The sequence below is a fragment of the Panthera leo genome, chromosome A2 (genome assembly GCF_018350215.1).
Source record: "Panthera leo isolate Ple1 chromosome A2, P.leo_Ple1_pat1.1, whole genome shotgun sequence".
In the NCBI taxonomy this organism is placed as follows: Eukaryota; Metazoa; Chordata; class Mammalia; order Carnivora; family Felidae; genus Panthera; species Panthera leo.
The window spans coordinates 149615397-149636064 of NC_056680.1; the positions used below are offsets into that span (position 1 = coordinate 149615397).

The window sequence follows — 20668 nt, forward strand, 5'->3', positions numbered from 1 at the left end:
ATGAGTATCCAGCCTTGCTCTAGGTACTACGAAGTTGTAATTTCAGAAACTAAAAAGCAACAATATTTAAATTCTAGATAGTACCTTTAAAAAATTTTTTTTAAGTTTTTATTTTATATTTTTGAGAAAGAGACACAGAGAAAGAGCAGGGGAAGGGCAAAGAGGGAGAGGGGCAGAGAGAGACTCCCAAGCAGGCTCCGCACTGTCAGCACAGAACCAGATGCGGGGCTCGAACCCATGAACCGTGAGATCATGGCCTGAGCTGAAACTGAGAGCTGGATGCTTAACTGAGCCATCCAGGTGCCCCAGTACTTTTTTTTTTTCCTTAAATTACATTTTAAAAATGATTAGCTTGCTTTGGGATTGTCTTACTTGTGGCTGGAGATTGAAATCTTAAAATCACCGTAAATTAAATTCTGACTTCCTGCAGCCACATCAATTTTATATCTAATTTTAAGAGCGTTTAGTCTTATTATCACTTATGTGCTTATTAAATGTGCAATTTGATATGTATAGGGTTTTGTGCCATGGTTGAGTTAATACTGTGGGAGCCTCATTAATAGAATTCACTGATGCTAGGGGAGCCTGGGTGGCTTAGTCGGTTAAGCATCGGACTTTGGCTTAGGTCATGATCTCACAGTGGTGAGTTTGAGCCCCACATCAGGCTCTGTGCTGACAGCTTAGAGCCTGGAGCCTGCTTCGGATTCTGTGTCTCCCCCACTCTCTGCCCAACCTGCCTTTGCGCTCTGTCTCTATCTCTCAAAGATGAATAAATGTTAAAAAAAATTTTTTTAAAAGAATACACTGATGCTACCCTATTGTTATCACTGCATTCATATATCTTTATCTGACACTCTTACTCCATGGTTCCTTTTTCTTTTCTTTAATTCCCACATTTTACCCTCATTCTTCTTTAATCTGATTGTCCTATTATTACAGCTGAATGTCTTTTAAGTGTCTTTTGCTAAATCCATACATTATTTCACTGAATCTTCACAGCATTCCAAGGAAAGTATTATATGTTTTAATAGGTGAGAAAACTGAGGCTGAGAGAGGTTGAAATAACTTGCTTGCTATCCCACGATAAAGCAGAAATCTAGATTCCAAGCAACCTGTCTTAAAAGTCTCTCCTCAGGGTGCCTAGGTGACTTGGTTGGATGAATGTCCGACTCTTGATTTCAGCTCGGTCATGATCCCAGGGTCGTGGGATCAAGCCCCACACTGGGCTCCACGTTCAGCGTGGGAATCTCTGCCTCTCTCCCCTACTTGGGCACTCTGTCTCTTTTGCTTCTGCAAAAATAAAAAATAAAAGTAAAATTTAAAAAAAAACATTAAAAAAAAGTCTCTCCTCCACTCCACCAGCATGCTGTACCTTACATTGTTTATCAGTCTCTTCCTTGAATCTCAACTCTGCCAGGAAGTGGGAAGAGAAGATACAAAATACCCATCACTGAAGAACATCCTTAAACCAAATGGAAGCGGAGAAACGACCCACACAACAGCCTCATGTTAATCTGGAATTTTCTCTGAAGTCCCCTTTTTCAAATTTATTTCGTTTTCATTTGTCTGCACTAGGGAACATTTCCTATTGTCCTTTGTTTCTGAGGCCACATCGCATCCTGAACAGTGCAGTAGTTTATTTCAATTAATGGTTTCTTGTTTCTTGTACATAGTTTCTCTTGGAGTGTTCTTCTGATGGGATGAATGCTGTGTTCTGTCATCTCACTCAGACAGAATTCTGCTTTCCTCAGTAATTCCCCACTCTCCTCACACACTTGCGCCCTCCTAATTCCCAGAGTACAATCCAGACTCCTTTTCATCAGGTTAAGGGGCGCCTGGGTGACTCAGTAGGTTAAGTGACCGAATTCAGCTCAGGTCATGATCTCATGGCTCATGAGTTCGAGCCCCTCATTGAGCACGGTTCTGACAGCTCAGAACCTGGAAACTGCTTTGGAGTCTGTGTCTCCCTCTCTCTCTCTGCCCCTTTCCTGCTTGTGCTCTCTCTTTCTCTCAAAAAAAGAAAAAAAAAAAAGAATAAACTTGAAAAAAAAATCTACCCTGTTAGCAAATTTCAATTACACAACATCTTTAAGAAAACAAACAAACAACAAATACCACACTTCCCCCTCAGTACTTTTACTACTCATTTTCCTGTTCTGTGTCATGCACCTTCTGTCACACGTGCCGATAGGAAAACGTCTCAAGGGGACTCAACCAGCCAATCCCTTAGCTGGAGCCCTGGTGCTCCTCATAAAAGGAAATATGGAGTACCGTATCCCCTTCAGGTCTGTGTTGTAGTCCATCTATCAGGTAAAGAGGGTTCTTGCTTTCTTATCCTAGAGTTTTCAGGGGCTTGCAAGAGAGGTGGTGGCTCATGAAGCTGTCTTCAAGGAGCCCACAGTATAGTCTGGTAATGGGTATGAGACAGTGACTTGACCTTTCCTCACCCTCAGTCTTTCAGCACATGTATGTTGGGTACCTACTGAGTACCTCTACTCTTCTGTGTTCCAGAAGGACAGCCAGACAAAGTTGGGGCAACTTCTAATACGTTCTGGAAGAACACAGGAGGGCATTTAATTTAGCCTCAGGTAAGAGTGGGGTGGGGTGAAGGTGATTTCCTGAGAGGACTAACCAGCTGAGGGGGCCAAAGAAGAGAGGGCCAACGAAGATTCAGAGGGAGGGAAGATGTGATACAGCAGCCAGAGGGAATGACCCATGAAGAAAGGGGCTGGGTAAAGGGTCTTGGGGAGCTGGAGCTGAGAATGTATGTCTCCTTAAGTCGCTGCAGCAGTCACTGAAGAAGAGAGCCTGAGTAGAGGTGAGATTAAATTGAAGAGGGCGGTAGGAGCCAGATCATGAAGAGCCTGGTAGGCCGTTCTGAGAAGTAGACTTCCCCTCGGGTCAGGGACGAGGATGTGAAGGTGTGTTGGGGAGAGGATGAAGTGATCCCTCTGGTTACAGTGTGGAAGGTAAGTTGGAGGTAAGTGGGACCAGAGGCAGGACGACCAGTCAGGAGGCTACTGGGATAATGCAGCCTAGGAAGGGGAAGCTCTTCACAAATCTACTTGCTGCATTGTAGTTGGTGTATCTCTAGGGGAAAATCTAGTGCAAATTTGTTTCCTATTCCACCAGAGACCATCAGTGCTCCAAAACCAATGGTTCCTCATCTGCAAACCAGTATCTGGCCACGGACTGGAGTCAACACATAGTGATGAATCTGTCATCACTGGGTCCTCCACTGGGCGGGGTATGGAAAATCACAGAGCTTGAAACTCATCTATATATTTTTTTTAATTTTTTTTAACGTTTATTTATTTTTGAGACAGAGAGAGACAGAGCATGAACGGGGGAGGGGCAGAGAGAGAGGGAGACACAGAATCTGAAACAGGCTCCAGGCTCTGAGCAGTCAGCACAGAGCCCGACGCAGGGCTCGAACTCACATACCGCGAGATCGTGACCTGAGCCGAAGTCAGACACTTAACCGACTGAGCCACCCAGGCGCCCCTCATCTATATTTCTAAGCCTTGTCCAGAGAAGTTGTTGCAGCCCAGTAAATACTAAACCCTTGCCACTTTTTCACTGATCTGTTCCCCCCATTTCCCACCCCCATACACTTTCAAGATCATACAAAATCCTATCAAGTGCTACCTCCTTCATGTAATTTTACCTAGTTTTCATTTTCCAGAGTCCAAATAAGAGATAACTGTCCTTATTTTAAGATCTCAAAGCACTTAGTGTATACATTTAAAACTCAACTAGTTGGGACACTGAGGGACGTGACAAGTAGATCAGTTTAACTGGGGCACAGGGACGCCTGGGTGGCTGTCAGTTAAGCCATCCGACTTCGGCTCAGGTCATCATCTCATGGTTCGTGAGTTCAAGCTCCAAATCGGGTTCTTTACTGTCCTTGTGGAGCCTGCTTCCGATCCTCTGTCTCCCTCTCTCTGCTCCTCCCCACCTTTCAAAAATAACCATTAAAAATTTTTTTTTAACTGGGACACAGTCCTTACCCCAACCCCAAAGAAACCACATTGTTTATACTTGCTGCATGCCTCCACTTTTGCAGTGGGTTTTTTAAAAGATTTTATTTTATTTTTTGAGTAATCTGTACACCTGATGTGGGGCTTAAACTCACAACCCAAGTGAGATCAAGAGTTGAATGTTCGGGGCGCCTGGGTGGCGCAGTCGGTTAAGCGTCCGACTTCAGCCAGGTCACGATCTCGCGGTCCGTGAGTTCGAGCCCCGCGTCAGGCTCTGGGCTGATGGCTCGGAGCCTGGAGCCTGTTTCCGATTCTGTGTCTCCCTCTCTCTCTGCCCCTCCCCCGTTCATGCTCTGTCTCTCTCTGTCCCAAAAATAAATAAAAAACGTTGAAAAAAAAAAAATTAAAAAAAAAAAAAAAAAAAAAAAAGAGTTGAATGTTCTACTGACTCACCAGCCGGGCACCCCTGCAGTGCACTTTTGGTTAAACTAGTTTTTAGTCATTTACTGTGCCTCCCTTTAGTATTTATTTTGCCTTAGAAATAGTTTATTTTTATTTTACAATTTTAATTTAATTTTATTATTTTTAAAGTTAATTTCTTTTGAGAGAGACAGAGATAGCACGAGTGGGGAAGGGGCAGAGAGAGAGGGCGAGAGAATCCCAAACGAGCTCCTCACTGTCGGCACAGTTTGACAAGGGGCTCCAACTCATGAAACTGAAATTACGACCTGCGCCAAAACCAAGTTGCTTCACCAACTGAACCACCCAGGTGCCCCATCATTTTTTTTAATTTGAGAGAGAGAGAGAGAGAGAGAGAGAGAGCATAAGCGGGCAACAGGGGCAAAGAGAGAGAAGAGAGAGAGAGAGAATCCCAAGCAGACTCCATCCTCAGCATGGCGCCCGACATGGGCCTCAATCCCACGACCCTAGGATCATGAGCTGAGCTGAAATCAAGAGTCAGATGCTCAACCGATTGAGCCACCCAGGTGCCCCCAAAAGCTCATACTTTGAATGGATGAGTGTATAATTCATTTTCTCTCTGTCACTGCTCCCCTACTCCCCCAGGTCTTCCCCCCTCTCTGTCTTTCCCATCTGTGTCTCCTCTTCTAGCTTCTGTCTGTTTGCCCTTCTCTCACCCTACTTGGCATTTCAGGGCCAGCTCCGAAATCAAGAGCGAGACACGCAACCAGTTGAGCCACCCAGGCACCCACTCCTGTGCCAGGCACATTCTAAACACTTTACAAATAAGCTTGTTGAAAACTTGGGGTGCCTGGGTGGCTCAGTCGGTTAAGCATCCGACTTCGGCTCAGGTCACGATCTTGCAGTTTGTGGGTTCGAGCCCCGCGTCAGGCTCTGTGCTGACAGCTCGGGGCCTGGAGCCTGCTTCAGATTCATTGTCTCTTTCTCTCTCTGCCCCTCCCCCACTTGTGCTCTGTCTCTCTTTATCAAAAATAAATAAAATATTAAAAAAAAAAGAAAACTCTTCAGTGAGGTTACTAATATTATCATCCCCATTTAGAGTTGGGAAAACTGATTCAATAAGGAGGGCTTCACAGGTCAGTGAGGGAAACCGAACTTGAGGCCAAGAAACCTGGCTCTAGGGTCTGTACTATTAACCACAATTATATGTGCCTTCTTTTTATTCCGGTAGATCACAGAAGCATGAGGCTCTGCAAATTGTCTTTTTCTGAATGTAACTGCAAGCCAGAGATGTGGCAGGAGCAGGGAACCTAAATATAAGAAGACACAGTTGTTGCTCTCTAGGAGTAAATCAGTTGTGTATTGAACATAACAAACCATAAAAGTGGAGCTTAAAACAATAGCTGTTCACTTACAATTCTGGAATCTGGGCTGGGCTCACTGACCCTGTTGCAGTCAGCTGGTGGCTCAGCTAGGACTGGAGGAACCAAGATGGCTTTATTTGCATCTGGCGTCTCAGTGGGGATAACGGGAACAGGTGGAGGCTGGCTCGGCTTCTCTACTCTCTCCACTCGTGGTCTTTCATCCTCAAGGAGGAGAGTTCAGCTCTCCGTATGTGATGTTCAGGGCACCAAAAGAGGAAAAGTTGAAGCAGCAACACCTCTTAAATCCTTGGAACTTGCCCAACATCACTTCCACTGCATTTTTTTGGCCCAAGCAACTCTTAAGGCCCACCCAGATTCGGTTTGGCAGATGATTACACACTAGCTTGAATTCAGGGATGTGTGATTCATTGGGGGCCTTTTAGTAACCATCTTCTGCAAGGAGCTAACAGTTTTAGTGGAGAGACAATCGTCATAGCACATCGGACTATGATAGGGGTGGTTAAGAGTGCAATACGGATGTAGGGAAAGAAACGCCTAGATTCGTTGGTGGAATCAAAGGTAGCACAGGGAAGCAGAATTAACACAGGCCCTCAGCCTTGGAAGACGGGTTATATTTGGGAAGTTAATCTAGTGGGTGGTCAAAGGATAGGGAAGGAAGGGCATTCCAAACATATAGAACAGCAGGTGCAAAGATATTCCTATGTGGTACAAGGAAGCATGGTCTATTGGGAAATAGAAAATAGTTCAGAATGATCAGCAAAAAGAGCTTGAGGAAGAGTGAGGATGAGGAGGTTGAAGAAGGAAGCTGAATCAGATCAGGAAGTGGCATGAGTGCCTTGCTGAGAAGTTTTCAAGGGACGTGTGGCTGGCCCAGTGGGTAGAGCATGTGACTCTTGATCTCAGGGTCCTGAGTTCAAGCCCCATGTTGGGCATGGAGCCTACCTTAAAAAAATCCAGAAGTTTTCAAATATTACTCTTAGGTGGTAGGTCATTGATTAATTTTGATTAGAGCAAGTACATAATCTGATTTGTGTATTTGAAAATCAATTTGACGTTCATGAGAGGAGGATGAGATGGAAATCAGGAAGACCCGTGAGAAGGCTATTGCAAAATACGAGTGTAAGGAGCTTGACCTGAATAGAACAATGGCAACAGGGTGCAGAGCAAAGAAAAAGGGTTCCAGAAATATCTATGAGATAGAATGAATAGGATTTGGCCATTGAAGGAAACATACAGAATGACTCCCAGATTTCTGACCTTAGCAATCGGCTGGATACAGGTGGCAGAATTTTCAGAGGAAAGTGCTAATTTGAGTTTCAGATTAATTGATTCTGAGATGGCCGTGTGACAATCAGTAGACATGTGAAGTTGACATGCTTGATATACAAATCTGAAGCCCAGGAGAGGGGACTGAACTACAGATTCAAATACAGAATTCAGCAGTGAACAGCTGGTAGTAAGAAGCCATAAGTTTTCCCAGAGAAAGCATGTGGAATGAGGAAACAAGCTTGGGGAATGACAGAAAGAGCTACATCTAATGGGTGAGAGGAGGAAGAGAAGTCCACATAGGAAACATGAAAAGAACTAGAAAGATAGGACGAAAACCAGCAGGTACCCCATAAGTCAAGGAGAAATAGAATTTCTAAGAAACTCTTGGGGTGCCTGGGTGGCTCAGTTGGTTAAGCGTCTGACTTCTGCTTAGGTCATGATCTCATGGTTCTTGGGTTCGAGCCCTGCATCGGGCTCTGTGCTGACAGCTCAGAGCCTGGAGCCTGCTGCGGATTCTGTGTCTCCTTCTCTCTCTGCCCCTCCCTGCCTCACACTGTTGTTTCCCTCTCAAAAATAAACATTAAAGAAACAAAAGAATTTCTAAGAAATTCATAAAAGTGCCCATGGAATTAGTTGATCATCAGTGACCACACTGAGAGCAGTTGTAGGAGAGCTATGATGGCAATATCCCAATATCCCAATTGCTATGGATTGAGGAACCTGTGAAAGAATCCTTGTAAGTGTGATGGTGGGTGGGAGGAGTTGCGGGAAGTTGAAGTGTTTCTTCATCGAAAGCAAAGTGATCTACTTAGAGGGAAGTGTGTGGGCATGCAGGGAGGAGGGGGGTTTGTAATAGTTGTGCTGAGAGAGAAAAATCTTTAAATGCCACTTTGCCAAGTTTCTGCTCAATATTTTTTTCACTTTCACGCTAAACTTCGGGAAATATCGCTTTGCCTTTTCATTCTCTCTTCCCCTTCACTCCTTAAAACCACTTTGATGGTAGTCTGGCATCTGTGTCTATATATAAACAATGACTTTCAAACAACTCATCAGTGACTTTTGTGTTCCACCTAATGTACATTGTGTCACTGAATACTATTTGTTCAAAAGAATGAATATGTCTGCTTTGATTGTGTCTACGTTATGTAATTCTGATTTCCAACAGTGAAATAGAAATATAAACTCTTATTTCCTCCCAGCCTCAGTGGAATGCTAGAGGAGTTGACAAACTGAAATTGTAAGGCATGTGGAACATCTCTGAGAGAAGCAGCTATAATTACACCATTTACCTAGCGGGATTGTTTAGGGGATTAAATGAGATGACATAATAATTATTACCTTGTCCAATAATGTCAAATTTGTAATAAACATCTGGCATATGATAGTAAATGGTAATGACTATATTTTAATTTGAAAATAAGCAAACTAAAATTTAATAATTGAAAAAAGATCCAGATATTTGGGGGTGCTGAGGTAGAAAAATATTTGGTATTTATGAGATGATCTGTCTGGAAATTTCTTCAAAAATATATCTTGTGTTAGGGGTGGAGTACAGGAATTGGCCACGTGATTGAAGCTGGGCGTTCGTTATTCTACTTTTGTATACGTTTGAAAATGTCATAATGAAAAGTTATCATTTGTTTCACTTTGATTTGTTTCAGTCTATGCAACTACGTTGACGCAGTCTGCTTGACATATTGAAATGTAATGAAAACCTAGTTTGTAACTGATCAAATAAATGGCTTTTTTAGATTTAGATACCTTGCACCCCACTACACTCCTCAAAGTAAGAGAGAGATGCAAGGAATATTTCATTTGAAATAGAGATAACGACTTGAGTTTACGGCTTTTTTAATATCATAAAGAGCCGTAATTTCAATAATTAGCCTTATGTTGCGCTTAAACTTCATTTATCATTAAAAAGAAACTACAAGTCCCAGAATGCACTGCACGACTAACGTCATATCGAGGACTTCGCGTCTCGGAACTGGTTGCCCTCGCCTAACTTGAATGAGAATATCGCGGCGAAAATTGACATATGTGACCTAGGGCAGATTTTTAAGTCTTCGTCCGCCGGAGTGTGTCGAGCGTGACATTCCGAGACAGCGTGGTACCTCTCTGTTCAGGCATAGCTTTGGGCAGCCTCACCCTTTTCTGGGGCTTCCGTGCGGCAGGAGGGCTCCGTTAGTGGCCTCCAAGATGGCGACGCTGTTGGCGGTAAATTCGGGTAAGGGCAACCGGGGCAGAAGGGAAACGGTGGGGCAGGGCAACGTCCGTCTTCAGGGAGAGATCCGGACTGTGAGGTTCCTCGCAGTCCAGGCCTCCACTTTGGGATGGTGTCTGCTCTTCCCTCGCTCTGGGTCTAGAGTCCCACCCCTCTCCAGTTTGAATGGCGCGCGTCGGCGCTGCGGCTCCAGTCCTCGAGTTGGGGTTTTAGGGTGGAGGCAAGGAGGCTTGGTCCACAGGAACCCGGCGTTCAGTCTCTTGCGGCCCGGGGCTGAGCCTTGTTCCTTCAACTCCCCACTCCATTTTGTGTCGGTGGCCCGGATTTCGCCAAGATACGCAAGTCTCCGGCAGTGAGGCCGGAGGACCCGAGATAGTATCAGTCAGGAGCGCAGGCTGAAAGCTAGCACCTCAGAAGGCAGCGCAGCCCCTCAGGGATGTTGAGCGGTCCTGTTGGAAGGGAGGATCTTGGATTATGAAGTCTGCAATCTGGAAGGTGGCTGGGGCGGGGGTGCCACGGACTCAGCAGATGACTCCCAGCTCTGCGCATGTGGCGCGCGCCCCCGTATACCTCTGCCTTTGGAGCAGATCTTCTGGGCGGGATAGAATCCAGAAGGTAGTAAAAGGAGCTCCGGAAGATTTGGGGTGGGTTCTCTTTTGGTGATTCTCAACTTTGGGCGGTACCGCCTCCAGAGTCTTTTGAAAGAGTTGGGTGCATTTTGATTGTAACAATTCCTGGCGCCTAATGGGCGGGGAAAGGATGCCCAAAATCCTGCCCAGGGTAGAGAGGTTCTGAAAACGGAGAATTTCCTGCCCAGAATGAGGTGCAGTTAGCTTCTTCGGTTTAATTAAGAGCGTTTTCTGTGTGGTAAGTGCTAGTAGAGAATCTCACTCGAGTGAGATTTACTGGGCCCTTTTTCTTTTCCTGTCTTGCAGTCTTTTTTTTTTGGTGTATGTGTGGGGGTGCTCGTTCTACTTTCCACAGGACTGATATCCTTGTAAAGTTGTCTAAATTTGAGTTTTTCAAATCAAACCATTTCAGAAACACGGTCATAAATTATTTTATAATGATGAAGGATTGTGTTTGTTGAGCACCTGGTATGTCCCAGTCACTGTACTATGTATCCTATTTGCATTGTCTCATTTAGTCCGTTTTGTACACCTGTGGGGTAGCTGCTGTTAAATACAGATTGGGAAATAAAGGCTTAGGGTGTTTAATTTCCCCAAGGTTGTACAACAAATGATGGTAAGCCAGTCTTAGGTACTTAAACTACAAGTGCAACCTAATTCATTTTATTACATCAAGTTTATATGTATATGGATGCTGGTAATGAAGTTCTGTTCTTAATATTGCTGTCCCAGTCTCCTACCCAGATGTAATCATAAAAGCAGGGCTTGCATGTTGTATGTGTGGTTATATCCCTTCTTTAGTACATGTCCCAAGTTACTATCAGTAAACATAAATCATTGAAGAAAGGAGGAAAAGGAGTTACCCACTAATGCAAAGAGTATACATTGTATAATAAGGACTTGTGACAGAAGTGGGTAATTGACACCATAGAAAAGAAACATTTTTCACAGCCAATAGTCAGAATAAATTATATATATATATATTATATATATGTATGTATATGCATATATGTGTATATAAACAGCCATAGATGTACGAGTGGGATAAACAAAATGTAGTATATACCTGGAATGGGATATGATTTGCCCTTCAAAAGGAAATCCTGTCACATGCTACAACATGGATAAACCCTTGAGGACGTTCTGTTAAGTGAAGTAAGCCAGTCACAAAAATAAATACTGTATGATTCCATCTGTATTTGGTATCTAAAGTAGTCAAATCTCACAGAAACAAAGAATGTTAGTTACCTGAGGGAAAGGGGAAATGGAGAGTTGTTAAACCGGTAGAGTTTCAGTTGTGCAAGATAAAAAAGATCTGTACATCTGTTGTAGAACAGTGTGAATGCCCTTAACAGTACTGAGCTGTACACTTAAAGATGTTTCAGATTGCAGATTGTGCGTTAGGTGTTTTTTACCCCACATGCGTGCACGTGCGCTCACACACACACACACACACACACACACACGTCACACAGACGTAGACAGGGAAAAATAGAGGTTGTAGAGTCTAAGACCTGTGCTTGAGTTGCAGCTGCATGATTTGCTGGTATTGTGACCTGCATCCTCCCAGCTGAGTGGTCGTACAGGCTTATCGTAAGCAACCAGGCCTTCTGTGGCAGTCTGGTCACCCCCGTCCTGTTCAGAGCAGTGACTAGTTCGGACCTTTTCCATCCTCTTGAAATCTGTAACTTCCGTCTGACCCCTCAGCCTCCTAGTCACAAATAAAATAGAAGCCAATAGGCATGAGCTCTCTGTTCACCCCCAAGCCTAGAAACCTAGATATATCTGTACCCTTTTTACCCATTTCCCTGTATCTAAGTTAAATCCCACCTTTTATGCCCTTCTCCCTATTACCCTTCTCTTTCCATTTACCTTCCCTTTTGATCTTTTTTCTTTACCCCCTCTGGCCACTGGCAGTCATTGGCTAGCCCCTTTTGATCTTGATCTCATGCCTCCTTCCATTTACCGTCCTCTTACTCTTTTTCACAGTTAGACCTTACAAGATATTTGTCACTATTCACGGGTACCATTTCCATACCCCTTCTTCCTCTACTCACTCCAGTCTCTTCCCGTCCTCCTAAACAGCTCTCAGTAAGGTTAACTTGCCTTTCTGTTTCACTAAGCACTAAGGAGACCTTTAAAGTCTTTATCTTGTTTGATCTTTTAGGGTGTAGACCAACATCCTTAACATGGGCTAGGGACCTCTGCTTGCTGTGCTGGTTGCCTCCCTTACCTACCCTTGTTTTCTGAACTCTAGCGCTTGGCTTGTTCGCTTCTTTGGGAGTGCAGTGTACCCTTTTACCATGGGAACCCACGCTGTCCTCTCTTCTGGAATGCATGTCTTTACCTCCTACCCTTCAGTTAACTCCATTCTTCATCTTCAGATTTTGTCCTAATCATCACTTACTCAAGGAATCCTTCCCTTCCCTGACCTCCTTGACCAGGTCAGGTTCCTCAATTTCTGTGATCTCTTGCCCTGGGTACCTCTCCTTCATTGCACTTGGCCGCGTTCGACATTACCCTTATGTCTGGCTACATGATTACTGTGTTTGGTGCCTACACTGTAAGCTCACCAGTACCTGGTACATGATAAATGAGTGAATAAATGTGATTTGCTGATGTAAATGATTTCCTTACTACATAAGTAGTAATTTGGAAGAATTTATAGCCTCTTTTCATTTGTAATCACAGAAAGATATGAAAATTAGCCAACGAAAGACAAACCAGTGAAAACTCTTTGTTGCACTTACCTTCTGTGGTGGATTGATGTTAATGACCAACTAAGGATGCCAGTAGACATGAGGTTTTTGGTAGATTTTTGACCAGTTAATGGATTCCTCCTTGTCTCCTAAAAGGGGGGCAGTTTTTCTCTAGAACTCAGTCAGCTTATAATGGCTAAGTATGCTTAATACAAAGAAATTTATTGGTTCTTCAGAGGTTCTGTTGTATATTAAGCGTTGACTTTTAGAAAAGAGAATGTACTTTTGTCAGCTCTTTGTTAGAATTTTTATTTATTTATTTATTATTTTGTTAATGTTTATTTTGGGGGGGGGGGAGGGGCAGAGAGCAAGGGAGACACAGAATCCAAAGCAGGCTCCAGGTTCTGAGCTGTCAGCAGCCAGCCTGACGCAGGGCCGGAACCCACAACCATGAGAACATGACCTGAGCTGAAGCCTGATGCTTAACTGACTGAGCCACCCAGGGGCCCCGATTTTTTTTTGATGAATTAATTTATTTTGAGAGAGAGGGAGGGAGTGGCAGAGAGCGTGAGAGAGAGAGTCCCAAGTAGGCTCTGTGCTGTCAGTGTGGAGCCCAACATGGGGCCCAAACTCACAAACCATGAGATCATGAAATGAACTGAAATCAAGAGTTGGATGTTTAACCCACTGAGCCACTCAGGCACCCCTTTCAGAATTTTTAAATACCTGTGGTAAAGCAGATTTCAAGTTGGCCTAGAGTCATTTTTGATGCCTTTTTTTTTTTTTAATAGACTTTACTTTTAAATATTTCTATACCTAACAGGTGACTCAGAATTACTACCCTGAAATCAAGAGTCACATACTCAAGTGACTGAGCCAACCAGGCACCCCTTGATACCTTTCTTTTGTACCCCGTGCCCATCGGTTACCAGTTCTGGCTCTTCTAACAGGTCTTTTCTTTTGGTTTGACTGCCCTCATCCTACTTTAGGTTGCATCACCTTATTAGCGGCTTACCCACCACTCATCCTTGGTTCTTGACACTCGGTGTTCTACTTAATCCAGCAACCACACCAGTGCCCTGTAGTATGAGTTTTGTGTTGTCATGTACTACTTGAAACTTCTTCTACTTACTAATAGGAAAAATTCCATCTTGGCCTGGAATCTGGGGCTCAAACCTACTCTATCCTTTGCAGGTATCGAGAGCTAAGAAAATGATCTCTAGGGGAGTCAGCTAGTCATCAGCCAACTAGTACCTCACTGTGGTCTACAGGATTTAGGGGTTGGGTTCTCGTTTTGGCAGGCCTGAGCTCTTATTTGTTAGTGTATCCAGAGTTGATTGGATCCTAGTCATTGATTTTCTCTAATCAGACTCAGAAAAGACAGATATGTAAACTAGTATTTCAATCTATTGATCTTTTTTTTTTAATTTTTTTTTTTTAACATTTATTTATTTTTGAGACAGAGAGAGACAGAGCATGAATGGGGGAGGGGCAGAGAGAGAGGGAGACACAGAATCGGAAGCAGGCTCCGAGCCATCAGCCCAGAGCCCGACGCGGGGCTCGAACCCACGGACCGCGAGATCGTGACCTGAGCCGAAGTCGGATGCTTAACCGACTGAGCCACCCAGGCGCCCCTCAATCTATTGATCTTTAATGAGAAGTGTATCTGCATGGGTACTCATGTTGGTTGGTCAGCACAGCTTTTACTCTAGAAATTTACGTAATAAATGATATTTTTTAATCCGAAGATTGTCAAGAATAGAAGCAAAGCAGGGAGTGGACTGATTACTCTTAATGTGAGGTCTAGACCTGCTGATTCCCATCTCCCACATCCCCACACCAAAGACCTATGGCTTCCTGCCCTCCCCTTCAGATTAGGTTAGGCTAGCTTCTCCCTTTTATATGTTCTCCTAGCAGTTCTCCATCATCTTTTATTATATTGATCATTGTATTTTGAATTCTGTGTTTAATGTCTTCCTCTGTGTCAATCTCTGAGTTCCATGAGGACTGGCATACTGTCTATCTTGCTTGGTCTGTAGTCCCTGGCACATAGGAAGTCCTCAGTAAATACTTGTTGAGTGAATGAATGATGTGGTTTGACCATTTTAGTCTATTCTTCACCATGCACATTTTCCCCCTTAAAAGAATTTTCCCAATGCATTGTCTTTTTATGACAATATTGCTTATACTACAGTGAACATTTAACACATTTAATTAGGTTGCATTATCATGCCATCTTACTTCCCTGGTAGGTTTGTTTGGATTTGTGCTTTCTCAGAGAGAAGTTAAACATGTTTACAGTTCAGGCTATAGATTAGTTCCACGTTTCTGGAGTGACTGATTGGTTTTGACTAGTTTCCTTTTCAGAGTCTTTATAAACACATATGGGCACCATATCTGATTGTTTACAAACAGAAACTTGGGTCTTCAGGGAGTGTTATTCAAACAGTGGGTCTAAAATATATTTCATGAATTTCATAAATTTATTTCATGAATAAAATAACATGATACAAAATATGAGAGTGCACAGATTGAATGAATATTAGTATTTTATATACAACTTTTCAGTTTTATGTAGTTACTGGGTTGAGATATGGAATATTTCTTACTGCGGGTTCTAGTCACAAAAGTTTGAAAGCTGTTACTCTTTAATTCCACTATGGCTCTTTGAATTCTCTTTTACACTTTTGCACCTGCCTTTGAGCCTTAGCTCCTGCTTTCTCTTGGCTGTGCTTTGTTACCCAGATTTTCCCCAAATTGCTGCACAAGTGCAGCCATCCCTTAGAAATTCTTGACCATCATTTTGATCTTTTGAAATTCTTATTTTTTTGTGTCAGCAATGATATTCCCTTTTTTGTACTATTGTTATTGAGATTTTTCACTTATGTATGCTCTGTCTCCAGAATTTGATTTTGAGGTTTTTTTAAAAAAATGTTTTGTTAACTTTATTCATTTTTGAGAGACAGAGAGAGACAGAGCATGAGTGGGGAAGGGGCAGAGAGAGAGGGAGACACAGAATCTGAAACAGGCTCCAGGCTCTGAGCTGTCAGCACAGAGCCCGACGCGAGGCTCAAACTCACGAACTGCGAGATCATGACCTGAGCCGAAGTCGAACGCTTAACCAACTGAGCCACCCAGGCGCCCCTGATTTTGAGTTTTTAAAGATCAGATTGTTTCTCCTGTCCCCTATAATATTTTATTGTTTATTTATGGGCTGAAACATTTTTAGATAAGACATTTTTAGATAAGTGAATTTGGCTGAGTTTAGATGAATTTGCCTAGGTATGTCTAGATATGATCTTAATTTCACTTACCAGATGTGTCAGAAATACCTATATTTATTTCAGACATTTTCATTTTCCACGTGTTAGGTATGGAAGTAATATAGTTCAGTAGTTAAGGCACATTCTGATGACAAACTGCCAGGGTTCATAATCCATGTATCCAGTGTGTCCCTGGGTGAGTTTCTTGCCCCCTCTGCCTCAATTTCCACATGTATAAAATGGAAGAAGACAGAGTGCTGACCTCATAGTGTTCTGAAATAAAATAATCCGCGGAAAGAGCTCAGAACCACGCTCAGTAGCACATGGCAAAAACTCAGTATTACTTATATAAATTTACAAAAGTGTTCCATATTTATGTTTTTAAAAAAACATTTTAAATTTTTAAAAAAAATTAAAAAAAATTTTTTTTAATGTTTATTTTATTTTTCAGAGAGAAAGAGAGACAGAGGGTGAGCAGAGGAGGGTCAGAGAGAGAGTGAGACACATAATCTAAAGCAGGCCCCAGGCTCTGAGCTGTCAGCACAGAGCCTGACGCGGGGCTCGAACTCACAAACTGTGAGATCATGACCTGAGTTGAAGTCGGACACTTAACTGACTGAGCCACTCAGGCGCCCCTCTGTGTTGTTTTTTAATAGCTACTGTCCTAGCCAAAATAAACTGCCTTTTTTTTTTTTTTTTTTTTTTTTTTTGAGTTGCTAAGTTTTACAAAATCTGATCTTTAGTCCCTACTCCTGCTTTTATTTGGATGATAGGGATTTGTATTTATTGAATGCCTATGATATGCCAGTCACTGTAATGTGTGTTTTACCTAGTTTATCTCATTTAATCCCTTTGCCCCTATGATGTAGATATCATCTAGTGAGGTTATGTCCTTGCTCCGTGTCATACAGCTAATAAAGTGGGAAAACCATAGCAGATATTCCACTTTCAAGTTGGGATTTACTTTATGTTACGTTAAGCTAGACAAAATGATGCTTATATTGTTTTTGAGAAATCTGATACGTGTGCTTGTATATTAATGTTTGGTTTATATGTCTAACTCTGCATATTTAAAAGTAGCCGTGATGAGTGTGACTGAAATATGTAGACAGCAACCTTATGTTATTTTCCACACGTGTGTCGTATTTGACGCTGGTTTTATCGATTTTTTCTTGAAGCTGCTAGTCTGTGGGGTCCGTACAAAGACATTTGGCAAACAGTGGGAAATGCTCTTTGGAGAAGACAACCTGAAGCTGTCCACCTTCTTGACATGATCTTGAAGAAACACAAACCTGACTTCATCTCACTGTTCAGAAACCCAGTAGGAAATTTTCTTTTTTGCTTCTTGGATATGCTTTTGTACTTGTCCTAGTCCACTGATTCAAGTTTTCTCTAAAACTGTAATTTTTCCTAGGAGCAGTTATTATCTTCTTTTTGTTCTCCATAGAAGTTAATATGTATTTATCTCTAGCCAGGAGATATCTTAGTAATATTTGAATGCAATTTATAAAGTGTAGTATATTCCAGAATTGTGAGTGTCCTTGGAATTTCTGACGTATAGTTAATATATCTAAGCTCAGTAAGATTGATTATTTTGTTTATTTCCAGGTACACTTTCAACATTTTAACTCTTCATAATGTTATGTAAGTTGTGTTAGCTGAACTAATGAATTCCTGTGTGTTTACTCACTGCATCTTGAAATCCCTTTCAACCAGGGAGAGAATACTTCAGTGTAGGGAATTCTTATTTGGAAATTCCTTTCCTTGCTGTTTGATAATTTTCTTTTGTAGACTAACAAGAACCGTTTGTCTTACCAGAAATGACCTTTTGCTTTTTAGCTTTTTTTTTTTTTTTTCTCTCTTTAGTAGAAAGAGCCCTACCCTGAGAGCCAGTTGAGCTGAGTTCCAGTCTTGGCTCTACCACTAGAGTTGTAGGACAGGGAGGTCACCTGACTTACCTGGGCATCAGCTTTTCCATCTGTTAATAGAGGAGTTGGATTTAAATGTCCTATGTGGCCTTCTTCCAGATATAAATTTCTAAGACTGTGATCCATCAAATAATTCTATACTATATGTTATTTGTTAACTATCTGAACCAAGTAAGAATTTTTTTGGGAATAAGACTACATTTTACATAATATACTAATAAACTATCACTAGCCCTACTGATTGATTCAACAATTCCTGTATATATTTGTTATTTCCCTCTTGAAGACCTTATGTTTTTATTTATTAAATGTATAACTGGAAAAGTTTCTTACAGACTTGAAAAATAGTATACTGTTTGTGCTTTCTCAAAATTTTGTATTTCAGAGGTTAGCAGGGGCAATTATTGAGAAGGTAGTAATAGCGTAAAGTGCTGGAACAAATAGGAAGTGTTACCTCATAAAGGTCTAATTGTAGATCGTCTGATAAACAGTACTTCTTTTGTCACATGACCAATCTACCTTATCATGAATTAACTTCTCTAGGTAATAATTAAGACCTTGTCTCCAGGATACTATTTCATCACCTGATTTTATTTATTTTTGCCATTGTAGCCAAAAAATGTCCAGCAACACGAAAAGGTTCAGAAAGCCAGTACAGAGGGAGTCGCCATCCAGGGTCAACAGGGGACCCGACTTCTTCCTGAACAGCTCATTAAAGAGGCCTTTATCCTTAGTGACCTTTTTGATATTGGAGAATTGGCAGCTGTTGAGCTTCTCCTCGCCGGTAGGTTGACATTTAATTGACCCTATGGTAAGGGAGGACAGAACTATAAAGTCATTTGCTCAGGATTTATAGTGTTGTATCATTTAGGTTCCAGAGTAGTTTCTAAGGATGCAGTTTATTCGAAAAGCCATATTCAAAACATCTCCTTTTGTTTATCTTTGACTAATGGGAAGGCTTTAGTGACTGAAGTTGTGAAAGGTAATTTAACTGTTGTAAGATAGGCTTTTACATGGTAATTTACTAGCAAAGAATCATTGGCTCATCTCACAAATTTTATAGCACAAAGAATTTATTGTCATAGAATGAGTAAGAAAGAAAGGTCACTGCTTTTTTGGAGTTTCTTTTTGAGGTGGGGGGGGTTCAGATAAGCGAATGGGTTAAAAATAAGAATTTTAATAATACTACTAGGAAGAAAATAAAACAAGGCAATGGGCTATAGAGAGATGGGGGACTGCTAGAGGGCAACTCTAAATAGGGTATTTAGAGAAGGCTTCTCTGGGACATATGACCTGAGACCTCCATGATGATAGGGTACTAGAGTTGTTGGTGACCCAGACAGACCAAGCAGCAAGTGCTTGAGGTGAGGCCAAAGGCACACTGTAGAATAAAAAGACCATGGATAGAAGGATGCAGGAGCCTCACAAAGACGGGGAGGGTGAGGGAGGGTAAGGAGAGAGCAGGAATTAGATCACATTCAGTCTTGCAGGCAAGGAAAATTATTTGGATTTTATTCTAATTGATTGCGATGGAAAGTTGCTGACAGGGGCTTTAAGCAGAAGAGTTACATAATCCAGAAAAAATTTGAAATTATTTCTCTGGCTGCTATATAGAGAAAAAGTTGAAATTTCCATAAAGTAAGCAATTCATTTTCATTATAGCAGAGGAGCCTTGTGAAGAAGCCTCGTGGGCATTTTTAAAATTTTTTTATTTTTCAAAATTTACATCCAAATCAGTTAGCATATAGTGCAACAGTGATTTCAGGAGTAGATTCCTTAGTGCCCCTTACCCATTTAGCCCATCCCTTCTCCCACAACCCCTCCTGTAATCCTCAGTTTGTTCTCCATATTTATGAGTCTCTTCTGTTTTGTCCCCCTCCCTGTTTTTATATTATTTTTGTTTCCCTTCCCTTGTGTTCATCTGTTTTGTCTCTTAAAGTCCTTATATGAGTGAAGTCATATGATGTTTGTCTTTCTCTGACTAATTTCACTTAGCATAATACCCCCCAGTTCCATGCACGTAGTTGCAAATGGCAAGATTTCATTCTTTTTGATTGCCGAGTAATACTCCATTGTATATATACATATATCTATATACCACATCTTCTTTATCCATTCATCCATCGATGGACATTTGGGCTCTTTCCATACTTTGGCTATTGTTGACAGTGCTGCTATAAACATGGGGGTGCATGTGTCCCTTCGAAACAGCACACCTGTATCCCGTGGATAAATGCCTAGTAGTGCAATTGCTGGGTCGTAGGGTAGTTCTATTTTTAGTTTTTTGAGGAACCTCCATACTGTTTTCCAGAGTGGCTGCACCAGCTTGCATTCTCATGGGCATTTTAATTGAAAAAGTTTCATATGTTTAAAGATGTCATGTGGCTTCCAAAATCCTTTTTGACCTAAGGCTGCATTAAAAGTAGTACGGTATTGAGAATGAGGAAGGTAGTTTTTCCATTCTGTGATGGAAATGTTAACTGGATATGCTTGACTTTTAGTTTAACTCAGAACTTTGATTTAACATTTATTTTATTTTTACCATGGGCCAGGCACTGTGTTAAGGCTTCAGGAAGAGAAGCATGAATAAAACAACTAGTGTGAATGAGCTCATAGTCTAGTAACTGGGAAAGACATGGGGACAAATAATTATGACACAATTAGGTGCATTAATGCCGGTTTATGCAAGATTTAGTGATGGTCCAGAGGCAAAGAGATTAAATTGAATTGACCTCAGGGTGTACAGAGAAGTCTTCATAAAGATCATGCGGCCTAAGGTAGGTGTTGAAATATGAGTAGGCACATGTTGAGTAGAATAGGTGTGCATTCAGGAGGACGAAGGGCATCCAGGCACAAGAAATGGCCTGCACA

At 41.9% G+C, this 20668-nt stretch overlaps 1 protein-coding gene across 3 annotated transcripts in view; it reads left to right on the top strand.

Annotated features, from left to right (window-relative positions):
* NUP205 (nucleoporin 205) overlaps positions 1 to 20668 on the top strand; it is a 119211-nt gene that overhangs the window by 25266 nt on the left and 73277 nt on the right. For 2 of the 3 annotated variants that reach the window (XR_006198951.1, XM_042925635.1), the window contains exons 1-3: positions 9198 to 9281; positions 17048 to 17190; positions 18410 to 18581. Coding sequence is in view for 2 of the 3 variants with exons in the window: in XM_042925635.1 (XP_042781569.1) it covers positions 9254 to 9281; positions 17048 to 17190; positions 18410 to 18581 (343 nt within the window). In the remaining variant the exon portion in view is untranslated. Of the gene's footprint in view, positions 1 to 2511; positions 2589 to 9197; positions 9282 to 17047; positions 17191 to 18409; positions 18582 to 20668 lie in introns of those variants that run through there. The other variant, XM_042925644.1, reaches the window with a different exon arrangement.